Raw genomic sequence first — 24,851 nt, forward strand, 5'->3', positions numbered from 1 at the left:
AAGCCGCCTTTATTTTCGATTTAATAGGAAGCAGAGATTAAACAATCACAAAAAATGAGAGAAAAAGGAGATCTAGGCGAGAACCGTTTCAGGCAGCCGACATTGGCGCCCCGGTTTTCGAAGGACGGAAATTCTCGACGTCCGCTCGGAACTGTCCCTCTCGCCTACTTGGAAGCGACCGCGGCAGCGGTTCCCGGCGCATGCGCTCTCTCCTCGGGCTGGCCGGAGCGCCCACGTGACCCGGACGGGGTGTGGGGGAGGAGGCGAGGAAAGGGTGCCGGCGCTATTGCCGCCGCCGCCGCCGCCGCGCTGCGTCTCTCCGCCTCTGTCTCTGTCTCTCTCTCCCTCCCGGCCCGGGCCGGCGGCTCAGAGAGAGGGAGGGAGGGAGGGAGGGAGGCGGATCCATCATGGCGTCTATGCAGGTGAGCAGCTTGCGGCGGCCAGGCTGGGGCGGCGTGTCCTTTGGTCCCCAGGTGTAGAGGGGGAGAAAGAGAGGGGGGACGGGGGGGGGGCAGAAAGAAGGCGGCGGGGCCGACGGGCGGGGGAAGGAGGGAGGGCAGAACGGCGGTTGGCGCGGGGGCGGCTCTCCTCTCGTGCCCCTGCTGCTGCTGCTGCTGCGCTGCTTTCTGTGGATGCGGCTCCGGGGAGGAGGAGGAAGCAGCGGCGGCTGTTGTGGCGTTTCCTGGGCGAGCGGCGGGAGGGACTCCGTATGAGGAACTTGGCGCCGGAGCGAGGGGAGCCTGGCAGCCGAGCGAGGGGTTGGGGAGAGGCCGAAGGGAAGCCCTTCCCTCAGCTGGGGCAAAAGCAGCCGGACATTTATTGGGGGTCGCGGGGGGGGGGCGCTAGGTGCGCGCGCTCCAGGTTGGGCCGGTACCAGGAACCAGCAGGTGCTCTTCTTCCCTTAGGTGTGGTTTAGGGCTGGGGTGTCTTGGCCCGGGCTGCTGCTGCAGCTGCTTGGGAGGCAGGAGGAGGCGCCGGCGCCGGAGAGCTGAATGGGCCTTGCTGGCTTTTGCTGTGACAGGTCTAGTCGCACCTCAGGGTTTCCCTTTAAACTTCTCCCTTTTCTTCAGGGTAATTTTCAGGGCAGGGCTGATACGGGGCGGTTGTTTGGCGGGCGGGCGGGCGGGGGGCGATCCATGAGGGGATGATTTAAGGAGGAGGGTCGCTCAAAGTCAGGAAGTGTGGAAAGTCATTCTGACGTCCTTCTCTCTTTTTTTTTTTATTGCAAACGTTAGTCACTGTATGTTTTGCTTTAGGAAGCAAAGCGGCGACGGTAGCGCCGTCCTCTGCCTGATGCTTTGACGTTTCTCTCTCTCTTTCTCTCCCGCTCCGCCCCCCACCCACCCCCTTCTCACCTATTGTGCCTTGTCCTTCAGACTTCAAAAAGGAGAGCAAGCTTGTTTGGTGTGAAATCTCCTGTTCAGATCTGTCCTTCACCCAAAGGTCCCGCAGTTCGCCCCACCACAGAGCTGCTCTGTGGGATTACTGATGCAATGGTGCATGAGAAGCAGTTTAGGAAAGATGCTAGGCTACGAAATCAACAAATCAGCACCATTTATTTATATCATTATTACCTCGTGTGGTGGTATTGGGCTACAGCCCTTTGTAGACAAAGTTATACAGTGGTACCTTGGTTTAAGAACAGCTTAGTTTATGGACAACTTGGATTAAGAACGCGGCAAACCCGGAAGTAGGTGTTTTGGTTTGTGAACTTTGCCTTGGAATAAGAACATGTTTCACTTTCTGTTGAGTGTGTTCCATTTGTAAATTGAGTCCCCCACTGCTATGAGAAAGCACACCTTGGTTTAAGAATGCTTTGGTTTAAGAACAGACTTCAGGAAGTTTGTAAACCAAGGTACCACTGTACTCGGAATAGACCCGTTGAAATCAGTCATGTCCTATTGTCTTCAATGGCTCTACAACCCATAGAGGTGGACATACAAGCTTGACCAGCTTAGACAAGTACATCATCCTATGAAATAGGGCTGCCTGTGAAAAACGCATATTACAATACTAATGTCTTTTAATGTTCCACTGGGCTTTCTGTTGCTTTTGGATGAAAGCTGAAATAAGCAGTGCATCCAGTGTTGCGCCTTTTTTTAAAACAAAGAAACAAGGATTTATATACTGCTTAATCATCAAAACCTCTGAGCAGTCTACATAAAATATAAAACATAGGACGATATGTATGTAATTTCAATTTAGAATTGATGTTAAAATATAAGAAGTACAGTAACTACATATTTTAATATCAAAGAACAAAGGATATTTTTAAATTATGTGAAGCAAGATTAAAGAAAACATGCAGAACAGGCATCTAATGTTCCAAACAGATGGACAGACAAAAATCTAAACCTTATTTATATTCAGTTTAAATAATACCAGATTGGAGATTAAATTTGCCGATTTTTCCCCAAGAACTTGACTTGTAAAACTGCGTTGGAGCAGTTGGAGAATAGTTCTTTTAAATGAAGCCTTTTTTGGATTCACAGAACATTAATGTTTTTGTGAGTTGTCCCCACTCCATCTCTACCACTCAGCTTCTTTTACATTTCCCTTAGCTTTTACACTGCAGAATGAGAACTTGCAAGTTTCTCAGTTCTGTGATCTTTAAATTGCACTACTTTTAGTCACAATAGAAATTGTGTTGTATTTGTTCTAATTTCTTGGTAACTTTCTGGCATTGTGAAAGTCAGCTCTTGTTTCTTAATGTGGATACTGTGCTGTCAGGGGTATTGATTAAACTTTTGGATAATATGCTAGGGATACCTTATTTCCCTAGGCAATTTGATCAGAGAATCAAGTGAAGGTATTTAACATCATTTCCAGTTTTCATGTCTGTATAGCACTCTTGAACACTCTTGTATTCCATTCAGTCTTAGGGAATAATTCATCTGATGACATATTTAATTTAAATGTGTAATTCATTCAATTATTGGTGTCACTTCCCTGTTTCCCAGGGTATACTGTATCTCAGGAGAGGGCTTGCCACTTTGGTCTTCTCTACTGTATCTAGTATGGGGCAGTAGATATTTAGTAGCAAGAAATTGCCCAAAGAGGCCACATTTATAAAAGAATTCTGCATTTTCTATGGCACTGCACCAGTTTAATTGCCTAGAGCAGAACTTTTCAAACTTTTCATGTTGGTGACACACTTTTAGACATGCATCATTTCGCAACACAGCAGTTCAGTTTTACAAACAAATTGGTGATGAAACTAACTCCTTTCCAATCCCAAGGACTGTGGGGAACATTGTGCAGCACACCTACACACTGCAGCTGACACACTAACGTGTCACAACACACAGTTTGGAAAGCTCTGGCCTAGAGAGCTAAACTTTTGTTTATTCTTTTGTGTTGCATGCAAGTCTCCTACTAGGCAAATAAAAAACAATAATGTTTGAATATTTAAAAACCAGCAGTTTAACTTGTGTGTGTTTCATAATCTATTTTACCACTTCTAGCAATTGAAGGTGGTGTCTAAGCAGGAAGTAAGCTAATCTGAGTGCAGTGGATGCATGATGGTACATTGATACATATCCCCATTCAGCCATGAAGTTTGCTAGATGGGCTAGGGTGACTAATTCTCGCTTAATTTTAACTGTGCTATTTTAAAAAATCTGATGTGGCTTGTGTGTGTGTGTGTGGTATGTACACACACAGTGTATGTATAATACACTGAAATGAAATGCAGCTGAAGGAAAATAAGAAATGCATGTAGCATCATGAAATACCCACCTAATAATATGATGTAGCACTATGAGATTATGCTCTGCTCTGAACACATTTTAGGATTAAACAGTTAGGATTGGAACATATGTCAGGAACTGACTCATTGTAATTGGACATGTGAAACCACATTGCTTTTTGGATTGGTTCAGATATAAGGAGAAACCATAACCTTTCCTAGAATGGGAGTGAGTTGTTTTGTCATTAGGCATTCCTCTCTCCCTTGCCCTCCCCTTCCATGCACACAAGAAGGATATTAGAAAATTTCACTTCATTTTAAACAAACTAGTTTCCTGTAACATCTAGACTCAGTGAACTGTGGTGTTAAGAAAGATAAGTGGAACAGACAGGAACACACCATGCTTTCAAATTCTGACTTCTTCAAAACTATATTTTAAACAGTTCTCTGAGTTTCAACATAATGGAGAACTGCATCTTATGTGGAAGTTACATTCCTGGCCATCTTGCGTATAAGTAAAATTGTGTAAAGCTGGAACAACCCCTAGAATACCATCGTTGCAGTTACCGATGAGGGATGAATGCAGCTCTTAGTCTTCCTCCTCCTCTCTGTCACTGGATGATGCTTCAGATGATATTAGGACCAGGGGGTTGACTGGTAGCCAGAAGTGCTTGGTTCAGAGGTGGGTTGCATGGCCACATCTAGCGCTGGTGGTGGTGGTTTCTTTGTGAGGAACATTATGATTGGCAGCTGCTGCTGTTGTGTCTTGAGGTTGTCAAACACTTCCTTGAGAGCATCTGTAATCCCATGGATGATCTTGAGGCTGTGTTCCATGGAAGGGTCAAACTCTGCAGTCGGATCATCTGTGTGCTTTATCACTTAGAAGAGTTGAGAAAATTGCTGGCTCATGCTTGCCATCCTCATCATCACATTCTGAACTTGATCTGACCAGTTCCTCTAGCTCTTCAATAGTCAATACCTCTTGACCCTCAATTAGTTCTCCCACTTCTTCCTGGATGAGGTCCACAAAACCACCACCACCCATTTGCCTGACCATCTGCACAATGTTCTCCACCCCAATGGCAATGGTTGGAAATCCTTTGAAATTGTGTGTGCATTCCTTCCACAAGTTCCACCAGCATGTATTCACTGTTTCAAGCTTGATTGCATCCACTGCCTGTTTGATGTAGGTGATGCAATGAGCAATGTAACCAGTGAAATCACACCTTGATCCGGAGGCCTGCTTCATAAATGTGGGAGCCACTCCTCTAAATGATATTGGTTACAGTACTTCTGAAATCCAACTAAACATGCACAATCTTGCTGTTTTAAGCAGACAAGATGGACAGTGTTCAAGTATAGACAATGTTGGTCTTGCTTCTCCAAGGAGAGTGTCCATGTCATCTTGGCCAACAGTTTGAAAGGTATGCACAGCATCTGACATCTCCCATTTTGTTTGAAAAATGAAGTCCAACTTGGAATGGATGCATGTAATTTTATCTGCATAATAGTCACAGTGGATCACCAAAGTTTCTGTTTCCTTCCTTGACAAATTGTAAGGGGTTTCACCACCCAGAATTGCTCTATTAGATGCCACTGAATACAGATTAGGCTATTATGTTTGTATTCTTGTTACATTCTCAACTCCTTGGAAACCAAAGAGATAGCTGAACTCTACAAATAAGTGTTTGGGAATAAATGGGTAATTTTTCTATTCCAAGGATCAGTCAGGACCATGACAGAACCACCAGGCATGTCAGTAGGAAAATCCAAAAGGACTTCAGGAATCCATTTGGCTTCATAAGCCTTCAGTGGAACTCAGTAAGCAAATTGGGAGAGGATAACCTCACCACCATCATCCAACCTATCTCTGTAATAATCAGCATCTTCATCCAGGATTAAATCCTGATGGCAGCAGTGTTACCATTCATCACCTTAGCTTTCAGGAGAAGCACTTGCAAGCTTGATGAGTTGCAGTCATGTGTACCAGGAAATGTAGGGTTAAAGGAAGGATTTGAAAGTGAGAGAGCATGCAATGCCTTGTCTTCCCTTCACCTGACCTTTCCAATTCCCACTGTCGTATCTGCATCTGCCTAGGACTCTGCAAAAGGTAACACCATCAGCTCCAGTATCCCCTGCCTCCCTGCCTATCCAAAACATATTTAATGGGCATGCCTTCCAGTCCCAAAGGCAACCTCCTTTGGTGCTGTCCCCTTATGGGTCACCACCACTGGTGTCCTGCAGTAGGACTGGTTTTCAAAACCTTCCTCACAGGGCTGCTACAAATGTAGGCACAACTGGTGCTGATAGTAATGTCCTCCTCACTGTGGAACTCCAGAATAAAATATACAAAAATGAAAGCAAGATAATAATACAAAACAGTGTGTGTGTGTGTGTGTGTGTGTTTGTGTGTAATTGTACTACCTCAGCCGGCAAAACTTCCAGAAATATCAATGAAAAAGACATAAAAGTAACCATCCCATCAAGGATACTGTCTAGCCAAATATACATTCCTCCCCACTACCAGCTGCTTGCTTAGATTGTATACTTAGGCATCTGAGGCAGTCTTGTTCTCAGAACTAGCCAGATTGAAATGTGTCAGGGTGTTGGAGTACAACTCACATCAGCCCCTGCTAGCGTGGCTAGTAGTCATGGAAGATGGGAACTGTAGCCCAATAATTTTTCATCTGAGGCCACTTTAAATTGGTCTGCTATCATTCACTCTGAGTGACTTGACCAGAAAAAGGAGAGTTGAAACTAAATGGAAGGTTTTTCCTGCAGGAAAGGGTAACTTTCCATTGTCTTTCAAAGAGGTACATGGGCATTTGTTATGAAATCGATAGGGACTCACCACAGTGATCCATGCGACGGTCATCTCCAGGCTTGACTACTGTAATTCGCACTACGTGGGGCTGCCCTTGAAGCTGACCCAGAAACTCCAGAGGGTGCAGAATGCTGCAGCAAGGCTCCTCACGGGGTCTCTACCATGGGAGCATATTCACCCAGTGCTTTTCAAACTGCACTGGCTCCAGGGTCAGATTTAAGGTGCTTCTTTTGACCTTTAAAGCCCTTCACGGCCTAGGACCCTCGTACCTACGGGACCACCTCTCCCGTTATGCCCCACGGAGAGCCTCAAGGTCCATAAATAGCAACACCCTAGTGGTCCCGGGCCCTAAGGAAGTTAGATTGGCTTCAACCAGAGCCAGGGCCTTTTCAACTCTGGCTCCGGCCTGGTGGAACGCTCTGCCTCATGAGACCAGGGCCCTGCATGATCTGATTTCTTTCTGCAGGGCCTGTAAGACAGAGTTGTTCCGCCTGGCCTTTGGCTTGGAGCCAATTTGATTCCCTCCCTTCTCTTTCTTTTTTCCTTCCTTCTCCTCCTGCAATGAGGCTACATTTTAATATTTTCATGTTTCAATATTTTAATGTATTTTAATTTTGTTTTTAAGTTGTAATCATTCAACTTGTTTTTATTATTGCTTGTAAGCCGCTCTGAGCCCGGCTTTAGCTGGGGAGGGCGGGGTATAAATAAAAATTATTATTATTATTATATTATTATTAAAAAATATAAAGCACATTTAAAACAGTTCTAAACTATGCTGCCACTTCAAAGAGTGCTTTAAAAACTTCTGCATATGTCATCTTCATGTTGCATGTTAGAGCACATGATCTAAATATATGCCAAATGCTTAGTGTTAAATATTTGATAAAACTGTGATTGTATTCCAGTGGCAAAATCTATTTCCTTGAGTCTAGAAGGACACAGTGCCTTTGAGAAGAGATCTCTATAAGGTTTGCTGGAATCTGTTTTCTCCCCATACCCACCTCAGCAGTCCAGGGAATAGGAAGTCTGTGTGCATATCACATATCTCCATTCAACTTTGACTGTGCTCTCAAGTGACCGTGGTGGTGGTGGGATATGGTAGGCATTTGCAGACCTTCCATTCTCCATAGTAATACCTGTGTGCGTGTGCTGTGCAGTAAAAATAGAAGTATGAGCTCTATAGGGATCTATCTCCCTATGGATACTGTGTCCTTACATGAGAACAAATCATGCCTTGCTTTGCATTTGAAAGTAAAGCAAATTTATTAATAAAGTGTGTTGAATAAAGTGTGATGAATGTAGTAGATGTGAGGTAGGGCAGAGAGAAGGCACAGATAGTTCACCATGTGAAATTAAGGGATGATATGTACCAGGATAACCTTAATTTTTATCTTCCAGCTTTCCTGTTTTCATAGTTGCTGACCCTGTATTTCAAGGCTGCCATAATTGTGTCTAATTTGTTACTGTCTAATCACTTTATATTGTATTCGACTTTTACAGAAACTTGTACTAATCCATTCATTTTGCTTCTAATTTCCTTTAAAGATTCTCTTTTTGCTAATAACCTAGTAATTTGGGTGTAAAAAGGGTGGGGTTGAATTCTTTCCCCTTGTTTTAAGTAAACAAATTAGTCATTTGTTACTTCTGTAGCTCCTGAGTAGGTCTGTGATACAGTATAAAATAAGAGAATGCATTGGGGAAAACAACTGAAGCCTGAGCATTTTTTAAAAAATACCTATAAGTAAAGGACAAAACTTGTCTCTGCAGCTTGTGTGTAACTTGTGACTGCTGCTAGTGCTGCTACTGTTCTCTAGAAACAGAAATACCAATTATCAATGTAAATTTGTGAAAACTTCCTCTTCTGCTTATGTTTGGGGATTTCTTTTACAATGTAGCAACCTGCCAATGTTTGCTTCATTGACATAAAATGTACAGTTCCTTTCCATATTAAAAGCCTGCACCTGAAATCAACAGAAGGACTGTGTGTTCTTCAGTTGCAAGTTAGTGACTAACACCACAATCCAAACCATGGTTTAAACTGCACAGCCCTAATTTCACTTACCTAGTAGTAAGCCCCATTGAATTAAATAGGACAAACTTTTGAGTTGACATGGTTAGAGTTAGGACATGGTTTAGGATTGCAGTATAATTTACAAGGTATTATGTACATTTTCATGCACTCTTTATGCTGGAGTCCCAGGGTAGAGTACAACAGTTAATTTAAACAGAAAAAGTACAAAATTTCAGTTAAACAATAATTAAAATAGCAACAACACAATAAAATATGTTGGCAACTTTTTTTTTTTTAACATCACTATGCAAAACTCTTCATTGCCACCTAACCATGCTGTGTTGGTGGTTCGGATTTCAATGCCCCCCACCCCACTTCCTAGTATGAGAAGGATCCAGGGCAGCATCTATTAATAGTATTTCCCTTTTCTTCCTGTTTTAGGCTTCCTGCACCTTTAAGCAAAGCCAGAATGCCAATATTAAGGGAAGTCTGCTTTGCATAATCTCGAAACCCAGTAAAATCTTGAGATAAATTTTAAAATAAAATCTCTAGCCCTCATTGTAACAAAGGAATTCTGAAGAGGCTGAAGTTCAAAAAGGAGACTCTCCAGATGCAGGCCACAATAGTTTAATAGTTTAGGCACACTCAGGGCCTTCAAAACTCTCAGTGAACACCACCTCCCTGTGCCATAAAGCGGAAAGTCCCTCCATTTCTTATGTGGTTTCTCCATACAGTATGGGTGACTATTTGTGAAATACAAGTCCCAGGTTCCACTGGCGATGCAGAGGTTGTGTTCCATTTCTTGACTACTTGGCTACATTTTTTTAAAAAGAAGCTGCTCATCACTCTGAATATTAATGCTATACACCACTATATGGAATTAATAGTACCAAAGGAAAATAAGTTGTTACACTTCTCAGAAGATGTTTCCAGAAATGTCATACAGAATTAAAAGTTTAGACCAGTGGCGTAGCATTGACACATGTCAGTCTTTTATGATATGAATATTTTTTATAAATTTTTGACATGTATCATGTAAGCTTTTTGGAATACTGTTTGTTGGCCAGCAGTAATATGTACCAAACAGTTACAACTGAAAGGAATATATTCTTTATGAAATATTTAAAAAGCTCCTCCTCCTTTCTTTTTTTAGAAGAGGCTACAGAAAGAACTGTTGGCTTTACAGAATGACCCACCGCCAGGAATGACTTTGAATGAAAAGAGTGTCCAGAATTCAATTACACAGTCAGTGTGTTTACATTTTCATAATTTCTTTTCTAGGTGAAACTGAAAATGGGCAGGATGTTGTGTTTTCCTAACAATATACTGTTTAAAAAATTGTGAGATGTACAATAGCTGACCTATGCATGTACATTAATTATATTTGCATGCTTGTTATAGTATACTTATACATAGTTATTGACCTATGCATTTATATTAAATATATTTGCAAGTATGGTATAGTGTAAATATGGGGTAGTATCCAGTGCTACTGCACAGGGTTACGCTGGTGCAATGGGATTTGCATTTCCTCTCCTCAGGCCATGTGCCCCCAGGTCTGCTCTGAAGGGTCCCCTAACCCCTCTGAAGCAGATTTTGACAAAAGGGAGCAAACAGGAGAGAAAGAAGTTCATTGTGCTTGCAGAAGTCTCATGTGCCTGCTGAGCTGTAGCATTGGATATAGTCTATAGTAAGTACAGTGGTACCCCGCAAGACGAATGCCTTGGAAGACGAAAAACTCACTAGACGAAAGGGTTTTTCGTTTTCTGAGGTGATTCGTAAGACGGATTTTCCAAAGGGCTTGCTTCGCTAGACAAAACAGCCCTGCCTCTCCTGTCATGGCGACGGTTGCACGCTCGCTTCCCGCTCCTCTGGCTCCCTCCCACCTTCCGGGTGACGACTCCTCCGGCTCCCTCCTCCGGCTGCCTTGTGCCGCTGCCCACCGCCCTCACGCGCTCCTCTGAGAGCCGCTGCCGCCAGCAGCCAGCGTTGCAGCCGGAGTCGCGCTCCTGAGCCCCGCCGCCCTCCAGCAGCCGCGTCGTGCAGTGGCCACAAGGTGCGGGTGAGTCCGAGCTACCGGCTGCAGCAACTGCCCTGCTTCTCCCCGCCCCTCCCCGCCGTTGTTAGTGTTTAACTGCAGTGGTGCTTCGCAAGACGAAAAAACTCGCTCAATGAAAGAACTCGCAGAACGAATTAATTTCGTCTTGTGAGGCACCACTGTATTGGATTCACACAATCAGCAGCTGGAGCTGTTCTGTTACTCTCAAAATAGTTGGGTGGCAGTAAAGTTACAGAAGTTTTCTTTACTTGTTATATTTATATCCTGCCTTTCCATTAAAAATGCCCAAGATGGCATTTTTAAATGAATAAATTAAGAATGTTCTGCTTTTTATCTAGTTTTGGGGCTGTTCATTCTAAATGGAGTCACAAAACTCCACAGTTGGAATGATTTTAAAGGTTTTCTTCTACCTTTTCATGTGAGGTACTGAAATAATTATAAAGTGAAAGGGCAAAAAACCTATGGACAATTGTTCTGTATTCTATAAATATTTGTGTTCATGTTTGTTGACTTATTTGAAGGGAGCTGTGGCCACAGTTGTCAGTATAGCATCAAGGTGTCCAATATTCAGAACTGTACACATAGTTTACACAACTGAATTAGGAACTGCTTTCAGCAATGCATGGGTGACTGGCTGGTGCTGTCAGCTTCAAGTGATTTAGGTACAAACATTGCTCACTTGGAGACATGATTTACAAGGGCATCCCTTTTTATAGAAAAGAATGGTATGTGGTTCTGGTAGTTTTGTGAATATTGAGAACCCTTCAGCCTTTTTTTTTTCATGAAATAAGAAGTTCAGGTTTTGGGGTTGGCATCACAAAAGATTTCTTGCTATTGCCTCTAACTTTCAATAAAGTTAAATCTTCATTGCTCTTGATTAATTATGAATGTATTCATATTTTTTGTCAAAAGTACATCAGGACAGTAATTTACAATTTATATTCACAATTTAAACAAAAGCAGCTCTTGCTAGAATTGTAATTTACCTGTCTACCCCTCCCACTTTGAAATAGCTAATATTATTTGTTATTAGAAATTTGAAAGGGTTATAGTCCAAATTTGATATTAGGCACAGTTCTGCTGGCAGGAGGTGGTAGACTGAATGTACAATTCAGAGACTTCCTTTAAACATGGCCAAGGATTAGCTCATGCAATGGGACTTTTAAATATTTTTTTTCTGTAAGCATTAGACCTTCCTCAACATTGAAAGTTGCTTTTTGCCATTATGAGATTAAAAGAAGACCCTTTTCAGTGTAGGAAACAGCTGCTTGCAAACTAGAACTCAAAACCTCCACTAGATATATTGCGTTACTAATTTTTTTCTCTGTGTTGTGTAATTTATTTTATTTCCAAAGATGGATTGTAGACATGGAAGGTGCTCCTGGAACATTATATGAAGGGGAGAAATTTCAGCTGCTATTTAAATTCAGTAGTCGGTATCCATTTGACTCTCCTCAGGTAACTTACACTATCATATATTTAGTTTCAATTTTAAACCACTTGTGTAGCAAAAGTTGATTATACATTGATTACAACTCATTGGGCGAAAGTCATTGCCACTCCAGTAGATATTGTGGAATTTCCCTTTTTCTCTCCTCCCCTGCTCTGGAGGGTTCCCCAATCCTGTGAAGCAGATTTTGGCACTACATAGGAGGCTGAAGTGGGGAAGGGGAAGGCCTCTGTGCATAATTGGGTTGCTACAATTGGATATCACACATTGTGTTCTCTCTTCAGGGAGCAATAAGAATAGTTTTTTTTTTTCTGGCAGTAAGTGCTGTTTGTTTTTATTTATAATTTTCATTTATATATATTACAACAATTATTCAATCATAATGTTAACATTTCAAACTCCAACTCCCTACCCCCTCTTTCTGAGGTTCTTTACATTTCTTTTCATCTTCCTGCATACTCTAAATTATCTCAACATATTATTTTATATATCTATTCCCATATATATCCCATATATATTTTAAAACTGCAGGTTTTTCCATTAATCCTGCCAATGTGTTAATCTGTTTACAGTTCGTTTGTAAATACTCAATAAACCATTTCCATTCCTTTCTAAAAAAAAATGGTTATCTTGATTTCTTATTCTCCCTGTAGGTTTTGCCATTTCTCCATAGTCCATTAACTTTTGTCTCCATTATTCTCTTGTCAAGACCTCTTCTTCCTTCCATTTTTGGGCACACAACATTCTTGCAGCTGTGGCTGCATACATAAATAAATTTATATACAGTTTAGATGGTTCTGATCCCATAATTTTTTTTAAAAAGCTTTTGGGTTTTTTAAAAATTAAATGTTATCTTAAACATCTTTTTCACTTAATTATAAAACATCCCCAGTAAGCTTTAACCTTATTACAAGGTACCATCCACATATGAAAAAGGTACCAACTTTCTCGTTATATTTTCAACACATATTCGATTTTGATTTATACATTTTTGCCAATCTAATAGGCATTCGGTACTATCTATATACCATTTTCATATAGTTTTCTCTTGAACTATAACATGCTGTAAATTTTATATCCACGTTCCATAAACGTTCCCGTACAACATCCATTTCTACATTATGACTAATATTTGTTGCCCAATGGATCATTGAAGATTTCACTTGTTCGTTCTTTGTCTCCCGAGCAATAAGAATAGTTTAGCCATAAATTGAGCACCTAATTATCCACCATGGCAAGTAATATTGACATTTTGAGTGGCATTCCTGGTTCCAGCAACTGACTGTGAACCATGCCTTATCTCTATGCCTTATTCTTAGCACTCAGAGATTTACCTTCGTGCCTGTGACTTAAAAATGGCTTGCTAAACAGGAGCAAACTGGATTAAAGTTTATATGTAACATGGCTAGCTGCTTTTCACTGAAACCTAAAAATGCTGCACATATTCTGTGACATACCTGTATTTATATTAGAATAAAGTTATAAACTCAAAAAGAAAAAAGCAGTCAGTCCTTGGTGGGGCCCCCAAGCCAGCTTAGCCCTCTGAGGACCAGGGCATGTATACCCAGCTGCCCAACCCTCTGCATGGGCCTGGTTAAGGACTTTCCTTTTGTGGACTGCTTTTCAATGAGGTCTGCCTGGCATGTTCATTGACATCTTTTTGGTGCTAGGTAAAATACTACAGTACCTTTTCTTCTTAGACCATGATGACGTTATTCACTATTAGTGTGCTGCCACAGTTTTCTGCTTTTGTTATTGAGGGTGAGGAGAAGCTTTGTGTATTTTTCATGAATTGCATGTGTTTTTATGTGAACGTGTTGATGTTATAATGTATTTTTACTTTTGCTCATGTATTTAAATATGATGTAAATTGATTGGACGCCTTATTGTGTAACAAGCAGCCAACGAGTTTGATAATTAAACAATATCCTTATCTTGGGCAAAATAAAGAAATAGCAAAATCTGTGTTGTGTGCATGGAATAAAAGAAGATCTGAAATCATACCATAGGAATTATTGTATGTGGAAAAGAAGAAGAGAAATCCCATTTATTACATAGTGGATGACTAAGTGATAGACTTTAAAACCTACATATTACATGATAGGGAAAGTATGATGTAATTGATGTTTTTTCCAAAATTGGAAAAGGAATAATGAGTATGGAATATTTAGTTTGGTTGAAATTATGTCTTTTCATAAGGCATGTTTTGGTCCAATGACTGATGTCATAAAACATGGAAGTTATATAAACTGTGTAATTTCCCTCTCAAATTAAGTAAATTGTAGCTGATGTTATATATATATAGAGAGAGAGAGAGAGGGGGGGAGAAAGAGAGAGAGATACTATCAATAAAATGCTAATATATTAATTCTTTATTTTATTTTTAGGTCATGTTTACTGGTGAAAATATTCCCATTCATCCTCATGTTTATAGCAATGGTCATATCTGTTTATCTATTCTAACAGAAGACTGGTCTCCAGCTCTTTCAGTGCAATCAGTTTGTCTTAGCATTATTAGCATGCTTTCCAGCTGCAAAGAAAAGGTAAGTCTTTAGAAATAGCCTTGTGATACTATGAAAACCTCCCATTCTGAAACGGAGGTTTTATTGATACTTATTAATTTTCCCTTTCTAAGCGTGATGGAATGGTTTAGTAGTTCTAAGGTAAGTGATATGCTGGAACTGAAGGTCAAATGAGTCAATATTTACGGGGGGGGGGGGGATATTTCTGTTGAGTAACTGTTACTGCAATGATAAGGTTTTGGGTAGAAGAAAGGCAATTGCTTTTCTAATGCAGTAAATAACAAACATTAGGACTGAATAGTGTATATACCAATTTCAGTTATTGAATTAGTTCATGTAACAAAAAGGAATGTCAGAATATAGCAGAATGGACTTGGTCTGCCCTCCAGTGCACTTACTTGGGATTAAAAGTCCCATTTAACTCAGAGAGATTTATTTCTGAGTAGATGTGCGTAGATTATTGCACTGTAAGGTATGCAAACATTTTATTGAATAATAATTTGGTGTCTATTCAGACAAATGCTAGAATGCTAACCTATGTTAGTTTATTTCAGCAAACATAAATTATAGCACGTTGAAAGTTTAAAAAAATTAGTATGCGCAAACAGTCAAAGACAAGAGCTTACATGATTATCATGCATCTCAAGTTCACTTTTATTCCACTGAATCTTTATTGCATAGGTAAAATAACCCTTTCTGCTTCAAAACCATTAAGTTTGCAGCTGGATCAGAGGGTATTTTGACTTTTCAAGCTGGCAAGAGTTGGAGGAGAAGAAAGCTCCTAAATGTCAAGTTCGCTTATCACTGCTATTAATGCCTTTTTTGCATGTATGTATAATCTTATACTGTATATCAGAAATATACTGACTTGATGGGCCTTTATTGCAGAGACGACCACCTGATAATTCATTTTATGTAAGAACATGTAACAAGAATCCAAAGAAAACAAAATGGTGGTATCATGGTATGTATTGACCTTGAGGAAATAAGCAATGCATCTAAGAGCATTTGAAGTTCCTGGGAATAACAGTGGTTAGATTTGCCTTACTGAACACAATACTGTATGTGAGGAAGAGTGATAGCTTAATGGTAGAGCACTTGCATGCTATGTTGAAAGCCCCAGGTTCAATCCTTTACTGCATTAGTAACATGTTTAGTTAGAAAAAAACCTATGCCTGAGATTGTGGAAAGCTGCTGGCAGTGAGTGGACACAGTACTATCATATTTGATATAAGGCAGCACTTTGTATCCTGGGTGGTCTTCAATTAAGTTTTACTCAGAGTAGATCTTTTAAAATTAATAGTCCTAACTTAGTCATGTTCATTAATTCCAATGGGTCTGCTCTGAGTAAAATTTCACTGAAGGCCACCCATGTATCCTATGTAAAAATAAGCCTCTGATATCCACAGAGATTGAATTGGATCTGGGCTTGCAGCTAACTGGTGGAATTCTGCTTTTACCAGAGGAAGCAAGGAGGCGAGGCAGTTTCTACTAATTTCTGCTTTCCTGTGCCTCCTGAAAATCTGGGGGTTGGGGTATCCTCTGGAATAACATGAGAGATTGCATGGCTACACTGCAGCAGGAAAGGGAAATTGGCAATAATTAGTTCCTCCCAGTGGCGTAGCGTGGGTTGTCAGCACCCGGGACAAGGCAAGTAATTTGCGCCCCCCCCCCCCGCTGCACTGTCCCTCCTCCAGATAGTCCCTCGCTCTCTCTCTGCACTGCACTGCACGCCTGGCACCCTCCCCTCCACAGTGGGCGGCGACCCGGCGGCTCGGATTGGATTCGCACAGCCAGCACTGCAGTGAGAGAGAGTGAGTGAGCCAGGTAGGGGCAGAGAGCTGCGAGTGCGAGTGCGCCCCCCCCCCGATGTTGTGCCTGGTGCGGCCGGCCCCCCCTGCACCCCCCACGCTACGCCACTGGTTCCTCCCCCCCCCCTTCCACCAGCAGGGAGCTTCTGCTGGATCTCTGTGCAACAGGCCTTCTGTCTGTGGAATGGCCAGTTTGGAACCAACTCAACAAGGCCGTAACACTAGAACCCTTCCAGTCCCCAGCCAAGTTGTGAAACATACAAAGAGTCCCCTTTTATTTTAGGTGTATGTAAGGAGTTGCTGGTCATGCTATATATGGGTACCAGTTAATTGGACTGTATCCAACTGCACAAGGACTTCCACTTATACAATTCCCTTTCCTCTCCCCGTGTGCTTCTTCAAAATCTCCTTCCCCACTGTGCAAGCCAGGAGGGTAATAAGAGAAAAGCATTCAGAGTATCTTATCAGGGATAATATCTGCTGTGGCTGGACTTGGATGGGAAAGATCAAGAGCAGAACCTAGTGGAATTCTGAACCCTTTTTTCCTTGAAAATCTAGGTCCCATGGCAATGATAGAGGGAGGAACTGTTGTTTGAGGAAAAGCAACCCTAAAATCTGCTTTGGTTCATAGTTCTTTGCATATCGGCCTTAATTTATTTAAACAGAACAAAGCAATACATTGGTTCAAATTATGTGGTCTGTTTTTCCAGAATCTGTAGTTTTTCATAATTTTACAGGGTTCTTTATTGAACAAGCAAATCAATAAATACTGATCTTGTTACCATATGTGCTGGTAGGTGATATTTTGGCCTTAAATAACTTTGTAGATTTTGGACATCAATATATGTACATAATTTTGTTTTTGTTTTGCTTTAAAGATGACACTTGTTGATGCCACCATTTTGTGATACTCCTAACAGAAGATAGTCCTACTGAGAAAATGAGCACTTTGATCATTCAGTCTTTGAACTTTTAACCTCTGACTGGAAGTGACAAATAGGCAATGAAGACTACTTCCCTTGACTGCATTTTTACTGGTGTGCATTCTGGGCGCATGTTGATCGCTGGTTCAGTCCATGCTACTGACGTGCTTTTCTTAGTCATACAGTATTAATGCAGGTGTTAGAAAATGTCAGAATTCAATCTTTAAATTTTTTGGGAGAATTCCAGGTCTTCATGTATTGTGCAATAATAAGAATTTCTTGACGGTTTTTGGTGTACCCATTGCCGGCAAAAGATTGTATCAGGAATCTTATACCCCTGCCACAAGAAAAGGTAGACGCATGATAGGGCCTATAAAAAGTTTGTAAGTATATTGGGATTATAAAGTAACCTATCTTTACTTTGAAAGCCACCTAATTGTTTAGATTTGGATTCTGTGCACTGTGATCATAAAACTAGCAGCGTGAGTTGAAACATGCTTAGCTAAAGAACTAATAAGATCATTGCATATTTACTGAACTCTCAATGTTTTCACAATGAATCCCCCCCCCCCCCAAGTTATATCAGCAGAGAGGTACGTACTATGTTATAGCCCTATGGTAAAATGGATACCTTTTGTGTGTGTATTATATTTCTGAAACAAAGGTATGAATAAAATAGAGTAGGGGTGATTTAATCAAGGCAAACTTTGTTCTGAAAATGGGAACAGACGGCAGTGACAAAACTGAATTTGCTGCAGTCCATGATTGGGCTTGTTAATATGTACACTAGAGCTGTTTTCCAAGTAGATTGCACACTGTTATTTCATACTAGCCTTCAGCATGAGCCCTGTTGCCTACACAATATTTCATGTATTTATACGTTTGAAATTTTTTGTTTGAGTTCACTGTTTCTTTTGTTGTGTTGTATGTCATATTTGAATGTTACAAAACAATATTTTCACTGAAAAGCTGTCAGAAGATATTTTCTTGTAAATTATTTCTTTACCTTGTAAACATTTATCTTGTCTTCTAATCCTGTACTATAAAGGAAGAAATACATTTTGGACAGAGACGAACTGTTTTGACAAAAAAGTGTGGATCTTTTTATTTAAGTTTAGACAAAAGTATATTTTTCTTACCTTGTCCCATACAGCCATAGCAATTTTTCCAGGTTTTCTCCTTCAAAGATCTGCCTACAACTAGATTTACCTTTTATATAGAAAAACAATTGTTAAACAATAGTGAATTGTTCTTCACCTCTGTGTAATTTTATGATACTGCATCTAGGCTGTCTTTTTAGGAAGCACTGATGTGTCTTTTATAAACTTACTACCTTTACACATATGCAAACTTTCTATTTCAAAGCTCTTTTTAATGTTGCCTTATTGCACTAAAAAGAAAATCAAACCTAGTAGTCAATAAATGAATGTCTGAATTGAGTACAACTCTTACTTGATTTTTAAAGTAAGAACCAGGTCAGCTTAGCTTAAAAGAACCTACTAGGATTGGCTGAAGATATTCTAGCGTTTTTTTTTTACTGCTGTGTTGTAACTTACAAATTTTATAGATATGTACATACTACTGTATCTTCTCTAATATTTAAAACAAATATAATCATTAAACTCAGGGGTGGGTACAAGTCAAATGGAAGAAAATAAGTGTTCTGTATTGGCACTGAATTACAAACTATCAATTTGGTAGGGCTGTTTTAAACAAGAAATTGTTATGTTTTCTATTTTGAGGGAAACTTTATTGGCTTCTTAATCAAAAGTGAATAGATGCTGTGGGTATAAACTTGTATGTAGATGTTCATAGTCCTCCTTTAAAAAATGAGAAGTATCACTCTTCAATTTCTGTTCAAGCCAAAAAAAAATAATAATACTGAGGGATTGGAAGGTGTATATCTCTTTATAATTTTCTCCTATCCTATATTTTTACTTGTAAATTAATTTATAACAATCCATTAAGAGATGTATACATACTGATAGTATGCATGAGCAGTAACCACTGAATATTTAATCAGCATCTTCATATTTGCATAAATCATCTAAGGAATGTTGGAAAACTGTGTTTTTTTCTTCCGTAAAGCAGATTTACATAATTAATCATGTCAATCTGTTCTCTTAATCCACAGTGAAGGAACACCTTCATAGATCTGAAACTTTAGATTACTTTGTCCATCTAAAAGACTAATGTAATTGTTCCCACACTGTGGATTATGTTACAGTATAATTGTTTAAAAGGATGTTAATGTCCATTCTTAAAAACAATCCATGCACATATTTTCATTTATATAAATATCACAGTATGGATTAAATACAAATTCCTAAACAAAAAATTAAGTATCTGGGTGTTTTTACGCTACTGCTGTGTTAAAAGAACTTGATTGTTATCTAAAAATACTATTAATCGTAATTTAAATCAGGAATAGGCAATCACAAACATAAGACTTCATATTAACAATGAAGTTCTTCTTGATTTTGTGTTGGATGAAATTACTTGCTTCAGCAATGAAAATTGTTTCATAAGAATTGACCTGCAGGATCAGACCAAGGCTCATGTAATCCAGCATCCCACCTCCTGCATTAGCCAACCAGATGCTCCTGGGAAGCCAGCAAACAGGACGTGAAGGCAATAACCCACTTCTAGTGTTGCAGCCCCAGCATTTCAGCTGGTGACTTGCTGTCTTCAAACCTGGAGGTAGCATATTCCATTATGACTAGTAGCAATTGACAGTCCTATCCTCCACTAACTTGTCTAAACGTCTTTCAAAGTTATCTTAGCTGCTGGTCATCTCCATATATTATGGCAGCAAATTCCATGAATTAATATGTACTGTGTATGTTCTGCTAATCTATACCATTGGATAACCTTGTGCGTTATGGAAGTGGGAGAAAAAAGCTTATCTCTACCCATTTTATCTGCACACACATTTAATTTTAAAGAGTGGCTGGAACCCATCAAATGGGTGGGGTATTATTATTATTATTATTAATTTCTCCCTGCTAATCAGCTTTTTTTGCCCTAAACTTAAATGACACAGACACTTAAGCTTTCTATTTTGAGAAAGGTGCTCCAGCCTCTGATCATTTGGCTTCCCTTTCCCCAGCTTTGGGTTGCTCTTTTGGAAATCAGCTGACCAAAACAGTTCACACTATTCTAAATGTGGTTGAACCATAGATTTTATATAAGACGTAATACTGAATTTTAAATTTATCATATCTCTTTCCTGAAACTCCTTAGCATGGAATTTGCATTTTTAACAGTTGCTGCACACCAAGCAAATAGGTGAAGTTAGGAGCTCTTGACCCAATGTGCACTCATATTGAATTGCATTTGCTATGTTATGCCCGTTCTCCCACTTTGGAGAAGTCCTTTTAGAGCTCCTCACAATCTATTTTCATTTTATCACGTGGAATAATTTGATGTGATCAGAAAGCTTGGCCATCTCACTATTCATCCCTATCTCCAGAGGACTTATTTTAAAACCATTTGTGTCAATACAAATCATCTCAGGACATCACTTCTAACCTTTCATTGTGAAAACTGTCTGTTCCTCTCTGCTTCCTGCTCTATACCAGCACAGCAGATACCAATCCATACAAGGACTTGCCTTCTTATCCTGTCACTGCTAAATTTACTTAGAAATTCTACTCAATCACTGCTAACTTCACATTGGAATTCTACCCTATTCACATGCTTTTTGGGATTCATAAGACATCTGTCATATTGGTAAGGCATGCCTTCCTTTACAGAAGCCATCCTTATTCTGCAGCAAGACTGTACTTATATATGTTTACTAATTTTAGCTTTAATAATACGTTACCCAAATTTACCTGGAACAGACATCAAAATAACTATTCAGTTATTTCCTGGATCTCTTCCTGTATGATATGCAGACTCGGAGATTTGCTAATCATTAACTCATCGGTAACTCCTTCAGCGTCTCTTGGCACCTTTGACTCCGTCCTTCAGATTCACTCACTCCTCAGGAAAAGAAACCTGTCCATATATAGTATCCACCTTTCCACTTCTGCAGTGAAGATGCAAATACTTTGTTCAGTTTTTCTGTATTACCTCTCAACCTATCCCTACCCCCCTTGCCCTCTAAGATCCAAACAACTCCCTGGCTAATTTCCTGATTCTGATACATTTAAATGAGTTGTTTTCTTTCTTAATGTTTTTAAACAATATGCTCCTGAGATTCCCTTTCCCCACTTGCCTGTCAACTTGTATGTATTTTGCCAAAATCTGTGCACCCAGTCCTGGCTTTGCCCTACATTATCATTCATTCAAATGAAGACTTTCTTTTATAGCATCCTTGACAGACTCTACTTGTTAACTATACTGACATCTTCTTGGACATCATGCCTTTCGTGCAACCTGTGGTGTACCTTTTATCTGAACTTTGGTTCTTGCAGTTTTAATACGCCTGCAAGCCCTTTCAATGAAGTTAATCCGCTTGAATCTTCCTTTCAACTTCTTTCTAAGTACATCAACTCATATATTTTTTAACGAAGTGTCTCTTCAAGTTAAAGAGAACTTGGAACAGTTTACAATTCAAGAGAAATAGAATCTCAATTTGCATCTGAGGGTCAGCATGCATGCAGACTGAATTATTGAGAATAACGTGTCTGAAGTAACAAATACCTTTTGAATTGTGTGTGTTCCTTAAAACTGCAGGAGGATACACATCTTTTGTGGGGGTTAAAAAGCATGAGGTGGTAAGCAAATGATTTCACTTTAATTGGTGGTCTTGTCTAGTGCCGGCTTCATTAATGTACTGAATGCCCTGTGGATATACTTGCAGAAAAGCAGCAGTTAAGCAGTAGAACTGTAAAATTGCTTGTCTGTTCTGGTCAATAATAAAACAGTTCAAAATTCATGCTATGAAAACATTGTTCTTCAAAACCTTTAGGAATGTTTTTGAACGTAAAACTGGAGAAACGAAGAGATAATTAGACTAATGTCAATGATGTTTCACGAAGTGCAATCCCATTCATGCATACTCAGAATGGTGTTCCATCGAGTGCAATAGAACTTACCCCCTAAGTAATTATGTGTAGAATTGCAGTGTAATCTTAACCATGTCTACTCAGAAGCAAGTCTTACTGATTTCAACGGGGCTTGCACTCAGATACGTGGGGCTAGGTTTGCAGTGTAAATTGTCCAATTGCACTGAAAAATCCTTTCTTTAGAAGGTCAACTCAGTTATGATATTTTCTGCAAGTAGAACAATTGAACTAATTTATTGAGATGTAGTCTGTTTCTTTATGTACAAAATTATCTGTGTTTGAAACATTCCTATTCCTCAATAAAGTACTTTTTCAAACAGAGCACCAATTCTGTCTAGGTGCCAATTACAAGGATGACAACTTCAATACTAAGAACTCTAATTTTGTTCAGGAATAAGGATATAGTTCATGTCAACAAAAGCCCATAAATTGCCTACATCTGTGCAGGTATGCAGATATCTATGCAATCATTTGCTGTGCTAAAAAGATATACCTTGTTAGAGTCCATATTTGTTATTTTCCTAGGACCTGTTCTCTTTACTGAAGGAGATACACAGCAAAGGCAACAAGCTGGATTATAACCTTTCATATTCTTACATTGTTTTTAGGCTTTTAGTGATAATGTATGCTACACGTCTGCCTAAGAAATATGTTTACTGAGAATGACGCCCTAATGCCTGCAACTGGACCCATGTTATCAGGCTTCTCTCTGTCCACTAAATGCTTCTTAGCTGTGTGGTTCAGCAAGTAAGTCTGGAAGACCAGGAATTATAGCAGTGACAGAAAAACAAGGGAGGTGTTTTCTTCATGAAAAAAGTCACAGAACTGAAATTGCAGTGTTGCTATCTGAAAGTATGGCTGGGCAAGAGTACTGAAGCAAGTTAAATATAGAATTAAAGCTCTTTATTTTATAAACACAATACTATCAAACAGGACAAACCTACAATGAATTGAAAAATGAGGAGGAAGGCATGCCCACTGAAATCAATGTAGTCTTGAATAATTTTAAGTCCGTTGATTTCCATGTGTCTGCTCTGCAAATTAATTAGGCATCACCCTAATATATTTATTTTAGAAGTGCTCTTAATAAATGCATGGATTTGTTTGTTAAAATTACATAGACTCAATTAATTCTGCAAAAGTTATATTTTGGCACATGTTCATCAGAAGTCATCACTAGAGCCTCGTGTACAGGTCCATTACTGGACATAGCAATGCACTTCTCAGTAGGAGTCACATTGCTGAGCGCACTGACCCCTCTCGCTCTCCAGGCTTCAGGAAGCTATCAGCAAGCCTGGGGAGCCCGCGGGAGTTCCCGCAGGGCTCCCTAGGCTGCGGATAGCAGCCTGCTTGCCCGGAGCACAGGGCGCGCCGAAGCAGAGCGCCCCGCGCTTCGGGCAGATATCCGTGGCTGGGGGGGGGGTAATTTTTTCCCCCTTTATTCCCCCCCCCCAAAAAAAACCAGGTGCGTCCTATGGGCCAGTGCGTCCTATAGGGCGAAAAATACGGTACTTTGGCAAAGTTTGGGTTTTGATGGAGGAGAGAATGATGGAGAAGCAATATCTAGAACTACTTTGGAGATTGGGTGGGGGAGACAATACAAGGGCCTGGCCTCTTCAGAGTGGCCTGTCATTAGCTAGGTCCTAGTGATTACAGTTTTCTGTCAAGCAGAGCCCTTTCCTTCTAGACTAGCCCTACCATTAGGGAGTGTGAGATGGCTGCCTCATATATCAGATTCTGAAAGATGGCAGCAGCCCCCTGGCTAGTCCTCCTAAGTCATTTGATTCTACATGCAACTTTAGTAACATGTATTGTTACCCACCTTTAATCATAAGGCTCCAGGGCGGGTTGCAACAATTAAAACATAGTGTTAAAAACACTTTCAAACAATTTACTATCACCCACTCTGCTGATCCTAACACATGGGGATGGAGGTCTGTAGGAAAGAAAGCGGTCTTTCAGGAATTTGGGACATGAGTTGTTGAGGGCTTTAAACACTTCAGTGTGTTGGGCCTAGAATCAAACAAGCAACCAATCCATCTGCTTTAAAATGGGGGTTATGTCCCAGCTAGCTATCTGGCTGCTTCATTTTGAACCAGTTGAAGTTTCCAGGTCATCTTCAAGGGCAGCCCCATGTAGAGCGCATTGCAATAATCCAATCTGGAAGTCATCAGAGCTTGGTGTACCATGGCCCAGTCATCATTGCCCAAATGGGGCCATGGCTGGTGAAGCAGCTAGAGATGGAAAAAGGCACTTCAAGCCACGAAGTCCAAGGCACCCAGAAGCACTTGAGCCTCCAGTGACAGTGTTGAAACCAGGAGCACCTCCAAACCACAGATGTGCTCCTAGGGTAGTGCATCCCCATCGAGAGCAGGCAGTACAGACAGAAAGACATCCTCCCCATGCCCCCTCAGGTATAAATAATAAAATTATTAATTCAGTGGCGTAGCATGGGGGGGCGGGGGCGGCCGCACCGGGCGCAACATCTGGGGGTTAGGGGGCGCAAATCCACGGGTTAGGGGGCACAAATTACTTGCCTTGCCCCGGG

At 40.4% G+C, this 24,851-nt stretch overlaps 1 protein-coding gene and 1 long non-coding RNA gene across 7 annotated transcripts; one reads left to right on the forward strand and one right to left on the reverse strand.

Moving 5' to 3' along the window:
- Window positions 1–22,624, forward strand: UBE2W (ubiquitin conjugating enzyme E2 W). 6 transcript variants are annotated; one of them, XM_083451353.1, is made up of 7 exons: window positions 1–422; window positions 5,410–5,509; window positions 9,677–9,768; window positions 11,938–12,040; window positions 14,499–14,575; window positions 15,443–15,518; window positions 17,244–22,624. In XM_083451353.1, exons 1-6 carry the CDS (start codon window positions 55–57, stop codon window positions 15,471–15,473), a joined length of 771 nt encoding a protein of 256 aa, XP_083307479.1. In that variant the 5' UTR covers window positions 1–54; the 3' UTR covers window positions 15,474–15,518; window positions 17,244–22,624. The 6 variants fall into 6 exon arrangements, with proteins under 6 accessions (XP_083307479.1, XP_083307478.1, XP_083307482.1 ...); XM_083451352.1 differs by having other exon boundaries at window positions 40–422; window positions 14,420–14,575; XM_083451355.1 differs by lacking the exon at window positions 1–422 and adding an exon at window positions 978–1,021 and having other exon boundaries at window positions 14,420–14,575.
- Window positions 18,197–24,752, reverse strand: LOC310682528. Its single transcript, XR_014513936.1, has 2 exons — window positions 24,122–24,752; window positions 18,197–23,997 (listed from the first exon to the last, which is right to left on the reverse strand). It is a non-coding gene; the product is annotated as an uncharacterized lncRNA (long non-coding RNA).
- Between the last annotated feature and the right edge of the window lie 99 nt (window positions 24,753–24,851).

Source organism: Podarcis tiliguerta, assembly GCF_965153285.1.
Source record: "Podarcis tiliguerta genome assembly, chromosome: 7".
Lineage (NCBI taxonomy): Eukaryota > Metazoa > Chordata > Lepidosauria > Squamata > Lacertidae > Podarcis > Podarcis tiliguerta.

Coding starts and splice junctions, on each gene's coding strand:
- UBE2W (XM_083451352.1), top strand. CDS start 55: ATGAGAGAAAAAGGAGATCTAGGCGAGAACCGTTTCAGGCAGCCGACA. Junction 423..5,409: donor CCATCATGGCGTCTATGCAG/GTGAGCAGCTTG, acceptor TTCTATTCCAAG/GATCAGTCAGGACCATGACA. Junction 5,510..9,676: donor TAAGCCTTCAGTGGAACTCA/GTAAGCAAATTG, acceptor TTCTTTTTTTAG/AAGAGGCTACAGAAAGAACT.